The sequence below is a fragment of the Uloborus diversus genome, chromosome 10, assembly GCF_026930045.1.
Source record: "Uloborus diversus isolate 005 chromosome 10, Udiv.v.3.1, whole genome shotgun sequence".
NCBI classification, from domain to species: Eukaryota; Metazoa; Arthropoda; class Arachnida; order Araneae; family Uloboridae; genus Uloborus; species Uloborus diversus.
This window is the reverse complement of record NC_072740.1, coordinates 67,729,832-67,747,458: the sequence shown is the minus strand read 5'-3', so window position 1 is coordinate 67,747,458 and position 17,627 is coordinate 67,729,832. Positions and strand designations below refer to the sequence as shown.

The window sequence follows — 17,627 nt, the reverse complement described above, 5'->3', positions numbered from 1 at the left end:
AAAAAAAACACGAAGGTTTCAGTCATTAATTGATAGGAAAATTGTAATAGTATTACGTGAGATTCTACTTTAGATTCACTACGTTAGCAGCAAAAAACTAGAAAAATTTAAATGTAAAAAGTTTATCAAATAATCCCGGTTTTTCCTATAGCTTTTTTTTGTATTTTGCTCTTGCAAATGTTTTTGGATTTTGAAAAGAAAATAAAATTCCGGAGAAACTAAGATCACAAAAATTGTGCAGTATTCGTGCTCATAAGAACAGAGCCGTTATGAATAAGGATTTTGTAAATTTTAAAGGTAGAATTTAATTGATGTTTTTGTTTCTTTTTGGTGCCCCTGTGTAAATTTAAAATAAAAAATATGATTTGTATTATTAATATAATTTTTATTATAATAAACATTGCATTTTCTTGTAACCAGTGACATCTTTTATATACGAATTCTCGTATTTTTCTAAGAAATATATTTCTTTTAGGTCCTCCTGTAAATGTTGGTGTCACCATGTACATTCTTAGTATAAGTTCTGTCAATGAGGTCCAAATGGTAAGTACCTTTTTACAGTGCAAATTTTACAATTTTATGTTATAATTGCATTTTAGAAAAATGTGTGATTTCGAAGTGGTACATAATCAAGTAGTGAAAATGATTTATTTTGTATTTGTTTGGTAATAATATATATATATATATATATATATATATATATATATATATATATATATATATATATATATATATATATATATATATATATATATATATATATATATATATATATATATAAAGATAAGAAACCATTTAAAGGTTTTCATAATCATAAAACAGGACAAGAAACATAAATATATTTACTCGATCTTCCAAAAACTTATGTTGTTGCGTAAAACATAGTCTGTATCCAAGTTGTGTGTGGCGAAAACATTAAGTTTAACCTTTTGTTTCTCCATCGATGCGAAAGAAAAGTAATCCATCTTTTTCGATAAATTTATACTATTGCAGATCGTAGAAGTCTGGACATTGCTATTCTTTTCTTGACTTTGTATTGAATTATATCTGTGCGAAAACTCAATGCAAAAATGAATATAAAACACATGCCATGTTGATTTAATAAAATAAATTAAGAAATAAATATATATTTTTTAATGCATGAAATAATTTACATGGTACCCCGCTTTTTGATGCATAAGGAGTATTTTTATAAGTTTGATATACCTGTTTCCGTTCCCACAATATTTTTTTACGAATCTCCAGTTTGCGAACCAACGAATCACTTCTTTGTGATAAGTTTTCGCCAATCTTCAATTTGTTGAAATAAAGTAGCTTCATATAGACTATTTTTTAATGTTTTTAAACTCTAGGTTTTAATGCATATTTCAGCAATATGAGATCTTTTCAAAATACCACCTTGTCTGCTAACAGATATTACATGACAACTAATTATCTGAAATCAAAGCAATCTTCACATCATTCTGAAATGAAACGAAAAAAAAAAGTCATAAATGGAATTTTATTATTTTCTACTGTGAATAAATGAATTGCTTATGGCTGCTTTCAGAAACTTTCAGCGAAAAATATCGCGTTATAAAAATGTTGCAATTATCATTGTATTAAAAGTTTAACAATCTAGGCAAAATGCATGAATAAAATCTTTCAGGTCTGTTCGATCGAATGAACTATCAAAATGTTGATTATTTATATTAGCACATGCAACAGCAAGAAACTAGCCTAAGACTTCATCATGCCTTCATTATTCGACGAATAAAAGGAAGGTGTACTGATGAGACTTTTCTCATTAAAGATGAAAGACATCATGTTCTTTATTTTTCTTTAATGAAAATCCGAAATCTTTGAAGAAAAAGCAGTCCTCTTTTCCTTTGGGATTTGATTGCTAAAAATCGTGGATAAAAGAAAAGAAATAATGTGTTTTAGTTCTATATAAAAATTCAGATTAAAACGTGTAGGACGCTTTTTTTAGGTATGTTGAATCATTTAGGTACTAATGAAATTAGTATTCAGTTGGAAGATAAATTGGTCTAAATTTAATTCCAAACAAAGGCGTATTTAACGCGTTAATTACCGCGAAACATCTGTGAACACTAATCTTTAATAGTAATTAAGTTTCATATTTGAAATTTTATTCAGCTGATAATTTTATCATACATATAACTAAATCAAGAACTCTTCAATCACAATGAAGCACATTATTAACTGTCAGTGTTCATCAAAAAGAAATGTATAATCATTTCAACTTCAAAACATGAGATATATAGTAGTGAGTACGATAGTAAGAATAGCTAAAGCATCATTTTGGTAAATGTTGACAAGAAAGCATTTTCAATCAGTATACAAGTTCTTTCCCGGTATCGAGCTATGGAGAAACTGTATCTTAAAAATTGCAATTTGAGCTTTTTAAACCGTTTGGACAACTGGAATATTATTTATAATGGTTGTTAAGTAGTGTAGTTCATGTTTTCCATCTCACAAATATACAGGCTGTCCCAAAAGGATCGCATAAACTCTGCACATCTAGATTCCGCTTTGGGAGTACGTAAAAACTACCCAAAGAAGCGTTCCTGTACGATCCATAGTTTATGAGAAAAATACGAGAAACAAAGTATGACGTCACTTCTGGTGCAAGGGGAAAAAACACTTTATTGGACATAACAATAACAGAATTTGCATATCTTTTCAGACGATAATGTTTAAAACTTTTGTACACGCATTTGCTGTTTTACGTAATGTACGTATACTGCTGTTGATATCAATAAAGTGTTTTTTCTTGCCCCAGCAGTGACGTCATACTGTTTTTCGTATTTTTCTCGGAAACTATGGTTCGAACAAGAACGTTTCTTTTGGTAGTTGTTATGTACTCCGAACGAGGGACTAGCTGTGTAGAGTTTATGCGGTCATTTTGGGACAACCTATATAAACGTGCTTTTACACGCGATCCCAAATTTCTTGAACATTTGAATTCTACGCGTAACGTTGAAGGTTCTATAGGTAATATAGCGTCGCCTCAAAGCAACAGTAGGATATCTTACTGTTATTCCTGGGATTAGATGTCTTTCTGTTGCTCTGAGGCGAGTATATATAGTTCGATGCTTTAAAAGCTGCTTTTGAACTGCGGAATTTCACCCATAGCTTATAGATGGAATCTAACCCTTTCCTGTTAATGAAATAAAAAAAAAAAGGAACATAATTTCAGTACATGCTGGATTACGTTTCCCATACATACTTATTTTTTCGAATTTTCATTGATGCCTTATTACACACTAACATACCAAATAAACATAATAACACTTACATACCTGTTTCTAATATGGTAACTAACATACTGACCGGCCTTTTGTCCAGTTAGTAGTATATTTAGTGTTAATCACTAAGACTGTTAAAGCTAGTGTACGGAAATGGCTATGTACATCTTTCCGAAATATATTGTTTTTAACCTGCCTTAAATAGAAGGAAAAAATTTGTTGACTAGTCTTCTTATTGGCTGGAAACTCATAAAGTAACGGAGCTTAGAAAACACGTAGATTCAAATTTAGAAATTGACAAATGTATGTTATGGATGCTTAAAAACAGGATTGTCTTCCATTTTCATCTCATCGATAAAAATTACTTGATGCATAATATTCAAAATAAGCATTTATTTTCAATTTATTTCATCTATTCTATGAGACACTGCAAGTTTTAATTTCCTGAAAGGTGTTTTTGTGTCGGTACGCCATGCCCCAGGGCTGGACTAGTCCACCGGATTATCCGCTTGTAGACCGAAGCACCCTCCCGTCTGTGCGGCATCGAACCTGTGCGCTTTCACTTTTTTTTTTCCTCCACCCTCGAACGTGCACGCCTCCGGTTTTTTATCTCCTCCAATTTGTGTCTTTTTTTTTTTTTTTGCCCTATTGCCCTTAAACCTTCGCATGGTTTTTTTTTCTTTGCGCCTTTTGGAAGTAAAGGTTAATTCTTTCTTAGGGAATCCAGGCCGCCCCTGGCTGATACATTCCTTAATAGTAAGTACTTCAGGAAAATTCAAAAGAAAGACATTATTTTTAAAAAATGTCCCCTGCTATCAGAGCAAATACACAAATCACATTTTTGCTATTAAAAAATAGAAAAAAAAAATAGAAAAAAATGTGAGGAACCATCATGTATCATAAAAAGAAGTATCAGTTACTCTAATAAGTTTTACTGTATTTAGAAAATAATGATTAGTGCGTGCTGCATCTTGAGCAGCACGTACCAATCATTAAGACAAATCACTAAACCTTTCATTTCAATTCTTTGATTTTTAACGCAGATTGTGTAATTCTTAAGTAAATAAAAATATTTTTAAATACATTAAATTAAAAAAAAAATACAATAAAATCAATCTCACTTCATTCTATCTAATATAAGTGAGGCAAAAAAATAAATAGTTCAAATGGTTTATATTTTTGAAGCAGAAGTATCCAGGTTTAAGTTTTGGAAAACTAAATAATGAAAATAATTTGTTTTGAAAATGTATTTTTTAATTAGTGCGGTTTATGCAGTTTTTTAACTAAATTTTTAAAATTGTTTTTTAACTAATTATTTTTTTCTCCCTTGTAAAAATTTGCATCTGCCAACTAATACCAAATACATCTATAATTATTCTAATTATTGATACATTTCTTAAGCAAAGACATGTTTTGAACTAACTTGTGAAAAAAAAAGTGCTGATAAATTCTGATTTATATATAAATTATTGCACCTGATGATGTTTACAGGGAAATGTATTAGGTTTGGCAATTTTTGCTAGCTCTTGTTACTGTTATATATTTATTCCACTGGAGTGTATCTATCTCTAGAAGTCTTTTCTTTTTCCCATTGATGTTGAACTTCCTGTTCTCTCTATCTCGCTCTCCCGTAGGATTGTTTACTTTCTGTTGTCCTTATTATTGGTTCCGTTACTTTACTATTCTAATGCTGGATAGTTAAATGTTATCAGTCAGAGTTCGCAGCATTGTTTCGGCAGAAAATCGTTTTTGTTCTTTGTAATATTGTTGCTTTGTAAGTAAGTTGCATTCTTTGACTATTAATTATTTTTAGAAAACTATATAAATAGGGTTGCTTGTACAATATATAAGTATTTTCTTTTCTTTTTTATTTATTTTTTTTAGCTTCAACTAGCCTGGAAATATCACGAGCATGAAGAGTAGGAGACGGATTTTAACGGGAGTGAGAGGGAAATGGTTTAAAATATATATTTGGGTTCTGAAATGTTAACTGTAAAATTTAAATTTGAAGATTTTTATAGAAATAAATATTGATGTGAGGTGTTAATTTCTAGTGCGATATCCTTTGGTAGCAAGTGCTGGCAAGTATTTCTGTGTAGTCGGTGTAACAATGGTAGAAAGTGTTCCGATACATGGTATATAATAAAACAATCATTAACAAAGAGGTCAATGCTTATTTAGGAATAAAGTTTGTTCTCGCTTAATATACATTTAAAGTATGTCGATCCTACTCTGCTTAATGATATATTGCATGAAAGTTTATTATCCTGATATTATAAAAATTTTAACTATCAGCATCAAAATCGGCTATAACTGGGCGATATATCACTAAATCTATACGAAATTGCGGCCACTTTATGACCTCAATTCCGTTTGTAATTCTTGTGTTGCTCGTTTTCTGTGTTGCTTTCGATGTCCTACAACTTTGGGAAAGAGGAGCGCATGTACCTCTTAAGGAGGTGGACTTCTTATTAGACAATACAGTACTATTTTACATGAAATACAACGCCAGCTAAGTCATTCCAGCCGAGGACTGCAGTTTCGTGCTTATAAGCACTCATCAGCCCGGCATAGCAAGTGACTGAGCTGGAGATGGAAAACCAATATTATTGACCGCCCCATTGCCCTGGCTATAGGGCGGTAACTTACTGAAAATACTATGCCTTGCCTTCAGTCTTCGAGTTGAACCGAACCATTTATTCGGTCACTAGTCTGGTCAGTGTTAATTTTATATTAACTACCAGTTTGTTTGGCACTTTTGGCTTCCTTAAGAGGTTTTCCACTTCCAGCTCAGTCACTCCTATGCCGGGCTGGTGAGTGCTGATAAGCACGAAACTGCAGTCAACGACTGTAAAGACTGAGCTGGCAGTGTATTTCATGTATTTCTGCCCGAGCCCTGGCTATAGGGCGGTAACTTGCTAAAAAAAACATTAACATTTTTTTTTCGTATTCTAGACAACATTACGAGCAGAATTTACATTACAAGAGAGAGAAACAACATCCAGGACACCGCTCGGCTACAGAGAAACCTTTTCCTATGTTAAAATTTTACTTTCGATGCACCAAAAGTAGAAAAAAATTAAAAAGAAACAAAACAACTTGCATCAAAACAGCGACATTCATTGTTTTTCTAAAGCCATAGATATATTCTTAAAGTAATAAACAAGTTCTAGATATACTTCTTAGTTACAAGAAAAATAAATGCCGATATCATCAGTTAAAACTTCGTTAAAGGCATTTAATTTGTAATTAAGTGGTTTTTTCTTGTCTTCAATGTGTTGAGGGAAGAATTTAAGCATTTATAATAGTGCATTGAAAATTAAAGCGAACTAAGATGCCAATGGCTCAGTTCGTGTTGTCTAAAATTTAATTGTGCCGTAAAGTGAAACAAAATAATTTATTGTGTTTTTTAAGGCAATGCAAATATGAACTAGATTACGTGGTAGTCGTATATGTTATAATTCGCAGTAAAACCATTAAAATTGCTTTTTAATAATGCTTTAAAGCTGATACACTGCGTATTTTTTAGTATCTTAATCTAAACTCGTGGAAATGCTTACTTTTCTCAAAACTTTAACAGCATTAATTTAAGTTATTTTGGTTATTCTGCAAACTTCCATGAATACTTATATCCACGCAATGCTAGAAACGATAATTTTAAGATTAATTTATTACAGTATAGTAATCATGTCTAAGATTTCAAGAGAGAAAAATTGTAAAAATTTCAACATTTTCTACGGATTTTGGTACCGTTTTAATAACAAATATAAAATTTTATTCTTCGATGCAGGATTTCTGCGAAACAAATGGCAATTGGGCATGATTCTTAAATAAAAAACATGTTTTAAAGTATCTGAAAATAAGGAATTTAAAACACATTAGTCCTAATGCATTAGTATTATAAAATATTCTGGAAACGAAAATGTCTGCATTAATAATGACTGCATTTAGGTGGATTTTGCTTAATATAAAAGTTACGTTACTTAAAAATAAGAGTTTTTCCGAAAAACAGGGCAAATATTATTTAGTATTATAAATTAAAACCAATTGATCAATTGGCTATTTTTAACATGTTGTTGTAATAAATATATTTTTAAGGGTTATTTTGATCCCCTTTTGATTTTTGGGTAATAAATATACTTTTAAGGGAATTTCCAAAAAAAGATTTTTCTTTGGGATATTTGAGTCTTTTAAATTTATAAAGAAAAAATAATAATAATATTTATATTGTTTATGCTTTATTTCTGAAAACCCTAATTTAATAAATCTTCTACTTTACATTCAATTCTTGGAAAACTTCCAGTAAAATCGTTTAGCGTATATTTATTATTCTGGATATGAAGTTTCATATTATAACCCTTTTATGCTAATAAGGTGTTCAAAAGTGTTTTGATGCTTGCAGTACTTAAGCAGAGTAGATACATGTATTAGAATTTATGATTTTGTAAATTTCAACTGGTTTGCGCAGCGGTAATCTAATAAGTGAAAACGATGTACGAAATCTATGTTGCGGAAAACGTGCCTTAACCTACTTCATAACACTAATATAGTCACTGAGTAGCTATTGCATCGTATGAACTACATTGCTCGTAACATTAAAATTTATTATGTAATAGAGATCAAAAGTTTATTTTTTTCCTTTGGGGTGATTTATATTTTAAATTTGTATTAGTCAATATGTGAGGTTGTGCGAAACATATTCATCATTAAAAAAAAAAAAAACTTTTTAGAATATTTTACTTCTACAGTACAAAAGTACAAAACATACAATATGTATTTTTTATGCTTGAAAGTGTAATGGTAATCGAAAGGGGGTCTAAAAGATGTTTTTGTATTCAACTCTTGCCGTATTTTTCCTTAGCGTCAGGTGCATGCCATCAGATCAATATTATACCATAAAATTGTTGAATTTCTTAGTAAAATTATTATTTTATATGACGAGTTTTGCTTTTAGTCCAATAGTATCCCTGCAGAAAAAGCAATGCCATTATTATTATTTTTTTTAGTGTCAAGAATAAGTCTTCTACAATACATCCGTCAAGCATTTATTCTCCTCTCCTCCCCCAAAGAAAAGGGGGGAATGAAGTAAAACTAATTAGTGTGAAACGGGACCTGCAAAATGTGTTCACAATAACGTAGAGACCTGTCAATTTTCAGAAAAAAAGCCCAGCCATGTTTTTCGTAAACTAATATAAGAGCTATGACTTGTTTTAAGAACCTGGAAGCAAATAAACTAACTATAGTAAACTAAGAAAGAACAATGATTTCAAAACAAAACTAGCGTTTAAAAATTATTTTGCATTTTTCGCAAAAAAAAAAAAAAGAAAAAAAATGTTTCTTCAAAAATAATGGAAAAGTTTCGCTTTCTGTTTTTATGGAGCAAATTTAGTCAACGTTTTCTAAAGAAAAATGTTCTACTTAGTTTTTAAAACTGATTTTGATCTAACGAATGAGTAAATAACATTAAAAGTAATGAAGCAATTAATGATGATTTTTTATCCAGTTATTTATATGAGAAATAAATTAGTAAATAAAATAGTGAATGAATAAGAAAATAAGTGGTTTAATAAATGAAGGAATGTAAATGAATTTATTAATAAATGTATTAATGTAAATGATTTTTTAATAAATGCGTACATAAGTAATTTGATAAATGAATGAATAAGTAAATGGATTGAACCATTTCATTTTACGCCTCATGTACCGGTCAAATTGCATTAATTATCTAAAATCAAAACATGCCTAATATAAACAAAATAAGTACTGCACTGGATCAGTTAGATCTCGATTAATACTGAAAATGTCAGTTTCAGAAATTGCATCATTTTTCATGAAAAACTTTTTTTGGAATTCTAGAAAATATACCAATATGTGCATCAATTTCTGGAAATGACATTTGTTATTGTATTACTCAAACTATTGAGCAATGACTTGATCTGCGTTCTCACTTGAATAAGCTATATGAATAAGAACATCCATAAAACATTGCTAAATAGGTGTGTGTCTGCAAATTATTTTTTTTTTCATTTAATTTTCTGCATACCATTACAGTTGTTGCAAACTAGAAGCTTTCATTTCGTTACTTTATGTGTTCGTAATGGGTTTATCAAAAGCAGAAAAAAAAAAAAGAAAAGAAAAAAACATGATGACGCAACGTAAGTGGCTGTTAAGGAATTTTCTAGGCAACAAAATGTGTACACTCAAACCTGTTTTTGTGCGGTGGATAGGGATCGTATTAAAAAAAAAAAAGCATAAAAATTTGTTCGTTGCGTAAATAACTTCGTCCGTTTTATAAGTAACTAGCAGTACCCGCACAGCGATGCCCGTGCTAAAAATTTAATGGAGGTCCGTTGAATGAAAAAAATTGACGCCCCCTCCCCCTTTGATGCGAAATGATCATTTTTCTTTGTATAAAATGCGTACGCACTTTTTCAAAAAAATAAAAAAAAACTATTTACGTTTTTTTGGAATTTAAAACTTTTTGTCAAACGATTAAATTATATTTGCATTTGCTTTAAAACTCTATTTAGCGAGTGAAGTGGTTTTTACTGCAATATAAAATATTTCGCCAAATTAACAAAAAAAGACATCAAATAATATCTTTCAAATGCAAAAATAATTCCATAACTCTATTATTTATCGCCAAACTTGCCCAGCAACCACGCTATCATAATCCATCCGTCTAGCGAAAAACCAAAACATGCCGTGGACCATTCAAAAACCATCGTCAGAAAAAAAGAAAATGTCGTACATTTCACTTGGATAAAAACAAATCAAAAGTTTCTTTTACTTCAAAACAAATCGCCAATACAATGAATTTCATTAACGGTTGTCTTAAAACAATAATCCTAGACTGAACTGCTCAGAGCCTAACGTGCCAAGCGACCACGCTACCGGAACCCACTCCTTCTGCGAGTGAAGCGGATGTTTTTTTTTTTTTTTTTTTGGCAATAATAAATGTTTCGCAAAACAAACAAAAAGGTATATGATCACATTAACAGTAGCTTTCAAATCTTTATATATTAAGAGGTGCGTTTCCCGGCTTTGCCGGTCTACCTTGAAAACAAAAATTGTGTCAAGTGACATATATTAAACAATTAATTAAAAGAATAACTTAATAACTTAAAGAATAACTTAAATAAAAGAAAAAAAACACCATGCAAAATTACCCTTCCAAACAATGACGACAGATATTAAAATACTTTTAAGAAATTAAAATGCGAGAGATGAATTTAAAAAGCGTAACCATGGAAACATGAAATAAAATAAGTTTATTTCCTTAGTTTGCATCTGATTTCTTAAACAATGGATTCAAAAAGCGTAACCGGGGAAACGCGAAAATAAAATGGTTGACAACCTGAATCAAAATGACATATTTCGAAATTGATTTAAAAACGCTTGTAACTTTTTTTCCTTTGAAGATAGAAGCTAGTTTTTTCGATCAAAAGTAGAGAGAGATCTGGAGTAAAAAATCTCGCTTTTTCCAATGCTGTCAAAAAGAAAACTGTGGGACAATTCCTTCATTTTTTATTGATAGATTTAATAAAGAAAGTAAGCCTAAAAAAGTTCGAGCTAAAAACGCAAATTACTCCCGCCGTAATTAAGTTAGAGCATTGAAAAAAAATTGTTTAGAGCGCAGAAAATTCTACCATTTTTAACGATATAAACTATTAATATGTGCAAGTAATTTTTCAGCCCTTTAATAACCAATAATAAGCAATTTACGTGAAATTTGGGCCTACATTTAAATATAAAAAGAACTATTTATCGGATTTTTTCGAATTATAGCCTATGTTACTCAGTAAGAAAGCACCTTTCATATAGTGAAAGAATTTTTCAAATAGGTGCAGTGGTTCCGGAGATTACCTCAAACATATAAACACACAAAAATCCGCCCTCTCTCTTTATAATATTAGTAAAGATTTCGTCAATTAAGTCCCAATCTGATTAAAATTTTTATATACGATACAAAAAATGAATGCGCAAGAAAGATAGCACAAGAACAGGTTTTAGTGTATATACAAAATACACTGAAGAGCCAAAAAACCTGGTATAGGCATGCGTATGCAAATAAATTGATATGGAACCAATCAGAATACGGCGCTGCGGTCGGCAACGGCTATATAAGACAACAAGAGTCTGACACAGTTGTTAGATCGGTTACTGCTGATACAATGGCAGGGTTATCACGATTTAAGTGAGTTTGAACGTGGTGTTATAGTCGGCGCACGAGAAATGGGACATAGCATCTCCGAGGTAGAGGAGAAATTTGGATTTTCCCGTACGACAATTTCACGAGTGTACCGCGAATATAAAGATTCCGGTAAAATATCCAGTCTTCGACATCGCTGAGGCCGAAAAATGATCGTGAATGAACGGGACCAACGAAGATTGCGAAACATCATTAAACGTGACAGAAAAGCAACCCTTCCGCAAATTGCTGCAGATTTCAACGCTGGGCCATCAACAAGTGTCAGTGTGCGAACAATTCAACGAAACATCATTAATATGGGATTTCGGAGCCGAAGACCCACTCGTGTACCCTTGATGACTGCTCGACACAAAGCTTTGCGCCTCGCCTGGGCCCGTGAACACCAGCACTGGACTGTTGAAGATTGGAAACACGTTGCCTGGTCTGAGTCTCGTTTTCAACTGTATCGAGCGGATGGACGCGTACAGGTTTGGAGAAAACCCCATGAATCCATGGACCCTGCATGTCAACAGGGGACTGTTCAAGCTGGTGAAGGCTCTGTGATGGTATGGGGTGTGTGCAGTGGGGCTGATATGGGACCACTGATACGTCTTGATGTGTCTGTGACAGGTGCCACGTACGTAAGCATCCTGTCTAATCATTTGCACCCATTCATGACCATTGTGCATTCCGACGGACTTGGGCTATTCCAGCAGGACAGTGCGACAGCCCACACGTCCAAAATTGCTGCAGAGTGGCTCCAGGAACATTCTTCTGACTTTAAACAGCTCCGCTGGCCACCAAAATCTCCAGACATGAACATTATTGAGCATATTTGGGATGCTTTGCAACGTGATGTTCAGAAGAGATCTCCCCCTCCTCGTACTCTTAGCGAATTATGGACAGCCTTGCAGGATTCATGGTGTCAATTGGATCCAGCACTACTACAGACATTAATCGAGTCCATGCCACGTCGTGTTGCGACACTTCTGCGTGCTCGCGGAGGCCCTACACGATATTAAGCAGGTGTACCAGTTTTTTTGGCTCTTCAGTGTAAGGCATTTTATAAAAATCTCATTTGATGGAAGTTAAATTCCGTGGTTATAGTCGACTCTTGGTTTTGAATTTGAATTTTAGTAAATATTTACCAAAGTGATAGATGTAGCAAATCAAGCCTGATTGATGTGATTTTTAGGTCAGAGCAATATATTTTGGAAAAAAAAACTATTAAGTTACAGTATAGTGAAGAAAATTAGTCATTTTTTTTTCCTAATTTTCTGAAAATAAAAATCTAGAGGAAATTTTCATTATCTTTCCTTGTTGCAATATTTGTGATATCACTATAATTTAAATTAATTTCTGCGCAATGGGAATGGAAATTTAGAATATATAATAAGAAAATAAACAAAATTACATGCAAGCATAAGTCTTAAATTCATGTATAATGCCTCTTAATCCTGATTACATGTGTCCGTCGCCAAAAAAGTATTTAAGTGTTTCTATAAGGTAAAGTGCAGCAATAACTTTCTAAGAAATCGTGTTTCAAGTGAATTTCAGGTGTATGTAATAAAACCAGTAAAAGTTCAATAAATAAATACATAAATAAATATATACATGCAACATACATATTTAGCAGTACATTGTATATGCATATGTACTAATTTTAAATACAAAGCAACCAATAAATGTAGTTACGAAGAGGATATATTCTTTGACAGTTAATTGTATAAGCACAGGGAGTGATATATTTTAGAGAGCGCTGTAGAAGTTGTGGTGGGGGTGGTACTGTGCGAAAGTTGACGTGCCATTTGCAGTAGTCACAATGGCGTAACTGATTGAGCATCGGCGTGGTATTTTTGAATTTCTGAACTTTTTTGGAAAAATAATTTTTGCAAATTCTTCAGTTTATGGTTTTTGTTTCTGAATTTGATAAACTTTTCAGCTACGTTTGGAAATTACTTTTAGTTGATATGTGTATTAATGTTTTGCCTTTTGTATCAATATTTGCTATTTTACTCTGTTATGGAATATATATATATATATATATATATATATATATATATATATATATATATATATATATATATATATATATATATATATATATATATATATATATATATATATATATATATATTTTAAGTCTAGATGATGGGCATTTGCACTATGAATTCTTGATGTAATGATACATTAAAAAAAATAGTACCAAATCTATTATTTTTGATGTGCATTTCTTTAGAACATTAAATCTGTGAAATTTTATGCTAAGAATTTGTTAAACAGCATCTCATATAATACTATGTATCACAGCAAAACATTTAATAGTTTACATTACCTATTGTATAAATTGTTTAATTTTAAAAAATGATTCACTTCGAGACAAGCGAATTGGAAATGTTTTTTATCTTCAACATAATACTATTTTTAAATTCAAATTAAGCCACTAAAAATCAGTCATTTTCTCTAGATAATTCTGCTTGAAATCAACCCATCAGTATTTTTGCGTTTCCATTTAAAAATAAAACGCGTTCTGCATAAAGATGGAATCTTTTTTTTTATTTCTTCGCTGCATTGTAATGAAATAAATTGTTTTCAGCAACATCTAGTAAATCAACTTGATGCTCACGTAGCCGTGTAGCTGCTTCCATACGTAGGAAAACACTGACATGTGTTTTAGTGTTACGGACTTCTGTTTAGCACCGACATGTGTTTTAGTGTTACGGTCTTCTGTTTCGCAGGTTTCGGGTAGAGAGAGTGGGAAAGGTATGTCCTGGTTTGAAGCGCTTAATTGGTAATTTGAGCCAAACTTTGAAATTAAGTTGTGAGCTTAGTAATTAACAAAGATATATACTCCAGATATTCATTTTGTTCAGAATTTTAAGCTCTACATGTTAATTTTCTATGAATATTTCCGTTGCAAGCTTTATTTTTCAGAAGTTGTTTTATAAATGAATAAACAGGCTTTTTTGTCACTAATTTGGACCTAGCGAATAACGTTCACTTAGCTAGAAGGGAAAATTTAATATGTTTATTCCAGACCTATACAACATATATTAAAACAATTTCCAGTTTTCTACCAACCACTGGGCTAAAAACAAAGGTTTGCTTTACAACTTTTGAATTATTTCAATTAAAAGTGCGCTTCATATTTTGCATACTTGACGTCTGGCATTTCTTTTAAAACCATCAAAACGTTCTTATCAGTGAAATTAAAATGTCTATGACATTTGAAGAAATACAGTTCGAATATGAGAAATGCATGTTTTTGTCGCAATAACCATTTTAGGTTGTTAACAGATGTGAAATGTGCATACTTTTCCACGCATAAATTAATTTCTTATCATTATCATTCATCGATATACGGTATTTATTACCTTTAACTGAATTAACATGAACGAAAAATACAAGGTAAGGGTTATTAATTCGTAATTTGGGGAAAAGTCAAAAGCTTATTGATATTCAATGCCGAAACAAGCCGCTCTTAGAAGCTCATGTTACTCTCGAACACGCTTTTCTAATTATTCTTTACGTTATTTTTCACCTTGTTTCAAATTCAAATAAACTGCAAACATGAATATTTTTGTGAGTATTAGCGATCGAAAAGTACTGCATAATTCATTTCGAGATCGAAATATCAAGTAATATCCGTTTACGTAGTTTAGGGATTCAAATTTAAACAAAATAAAGCATTTTTGTCACCTGAGAATTAGTGTTCATAATAGCAGGTTTTCTAAGACTCATATTAATTTATTGTACATCGTTTTCATATGTTGAAATCGTGTTTATGTCTAAAATAACTTTTGAATTTTAAATCGTATTCTCACACATTAAGTACACCATGTTCTTTCGAAATAAGTCATAAACATTAAAGTCTTTTTGAATTTATGTGATAAAAAGTAAGAAAAAAAAAAGAGTAAGGAAACATAAAGTGTTAATGCTTTAAACAACAACTTATAACAAAATATTGGTATTTACAGTGCACATTTTTTTTTCTAATAAATGCAAAGTTATTAAAGAAGAAATACGGCATGTTCAAAAAAGCTGGAATAGCCTTTTGGTTGGTCTCAACAGTTAATTGTACGGTTCATGCACAAACTAAAAATGTAATAATTGTAAGTAGTTAGGGAAATAGTTTTCAAAGAAAGCATTTTAATGTTATTAAAACTTTTTTTTTTTTTTTTTTTTTTAATATTGATATGTTCATAACATTTTTGAAATTCGACCAAATTCTGTTTTGCTCAAACTTTGAGAGTTATAATCGATTTAAAGACATAAATACTTATATTTCTTTGGTTTTGCCCCATTCAACCAGCCGCTCTGCACGATCGCAGGGACACGACACAAGTTAACACGCGCGGAGAGGAACTGCTACTGACACATGAATGGCGGCTGTTTTTCTGCCGCATTGCTGAGTGGAGGTGAAAGTTAGTATTTCTGGTAGAAGTGAAAGCTTTTATTTCTTGGTGGAAGTGAAAGTTCGTTTTTTTAGCAGAAAGTTTAAGTTTATATTGTTGTGTCCACCACATTTAAATACTAGTTTTTCCATACTTAATATGCCAAGACAACTTTAAAAAAAAGTTAGGAGTCGCTAATCGAATGATTCATTTTTCGACCCATACTAACATGCAGCAGCGCCTGTTCTGTTGATAGCTTGAACGGAGCATTCTACTGCAACAAGAACTTTTGGAGTAATTCCGTAGCAAAAGCCACGTCAAGTTCCTTCTTCTTGGGGAAAAAGTCAAGTCTTTTGTGACTTTGACTTAGATTCTAAGATGAAGAAACTAAGACGTGGTTTTCGCTTCAGAAATGTAGACTGACGACAGTAGACTGATCCATTCGAACCTGTAACAGAGCAGGTGCTATTAGAGGTATTCTAGGACTTCCACATCGTTGGAAACAGGTTGCACAAAAAGCTGAGAACTATAGTAATTGGATTTTGGAACATTTTGTAGCATGTATCCCTTTTGTATCAAGTGTAAATAAATGGTTGCCACTATAAACGTTTCAACCAACGTATAGTATATCGCAACAAAGTGTAGGTACATTTTTTTGTCTTTTTTGCAGTTTTGTGGGTATGTTGAAATAATATGCACTCAAACAGTATGTGCTAAATAGTGTCGTGTAAAAAAAAACTATAATAGGCATAAACACAACAATCATTTTCACCTGAAGGATTCTACTTATTTTAAAGTAGACAGGTACCCTTTTCGAAAAAAGTAGATTTTGAAAATCTGAGAAATTTAGAGAGCCCCAGTGTTCTTATTTCTATATCCGCAATTTTTTTTAATCGATAAATTGTTGAGAGAACTAGAAGAAATTTACTCAATCAAGATCAAACGTGCTAGTCTTTATATTTGAGATTTACTTTTTCTTTCTTGATTTTTTTCATAAAAACTTTTTCAAAGTTTCTGTTTACGCCAACTGTTCTAGCGAAAAAAAAATTAACTCTATGCTTTAGAAACTTTGCAAAATGGTAATTAAAAATATTACTATGATATAAACATAAAAACCTAATGTACTTGCAATGTGTGGTTTTGAAATAATGCTCAATTGTAGTTAGGGGGCAAAACTCACGGTTTTTGGGGGAATTTTTCAAACATTTACCCATAAAACCCGTTTTTAGTTAAATATTTCCAAATTGGAGGATCATATCTAACGAACTCTGGTTTCTAACAAAGACATAGTCTCGTCAAGTTTTTAAAACTTTGAAAAAGTGAATGCACTAAAAGTGTTAAGGAAAAGTATTTTTTGCTGAAAAACATGACTTTTTGTCCAATAAAATCCTTTAGAAATTTTTATCAAGAAATAAATAGTCAAAATGTGTTATTTGTGTCATATTTAATGATCGTATAAAGTTTTAGAAAGGTGCAATGATTACGGCAGAAAAAAATAATTAGGGTGTTTGCCTACCTTAAAAATGCTAAATGTGCCAAGACAATTTTCGTTGTTTCACATACATTTTCTTTATTAAGCTAAGGACAGCAAATAAAGCATCTGTAGTTATACCAAGAACTATTCCTACATCAAGAAATCAGCAGCTACACCATTTCTTTTGGTCTAGGGCACTTCTCTTAATATCTCATGGGAGACAAAATCTCACTTTAGTCTTCAATTAGTAGGGAAAGAGATTCGAAGACCTAAATTAATACTTGAAGTTGGTGCAACTGAAGTTTGTATAATGCTAATCG

General features: G+C 31.5%; 1 protein-coding gene across 1 annotated transcript in view; it reads left to right on the top strand.

The window, feature by feature from the left end:
• Positions 1 to 17,627, top strand: part of LOC129231038 (gamma-aminobutyric acid receptor subunit beta-like) — a 518,639-nt gene that overhangs the window by 134,946 nt on the left and 366,066 nt on the right. The window contains exon 3 of the mRNA XM_054865286.1: positions 476 to 543. Within this exon, the coding sequence (XP_054721261.1) occupies positions 476 to 543 (68 nt within the window). The remainder of the gene's footprint in view (positions 1 to 475; positions 544 to 17,627) is intronic.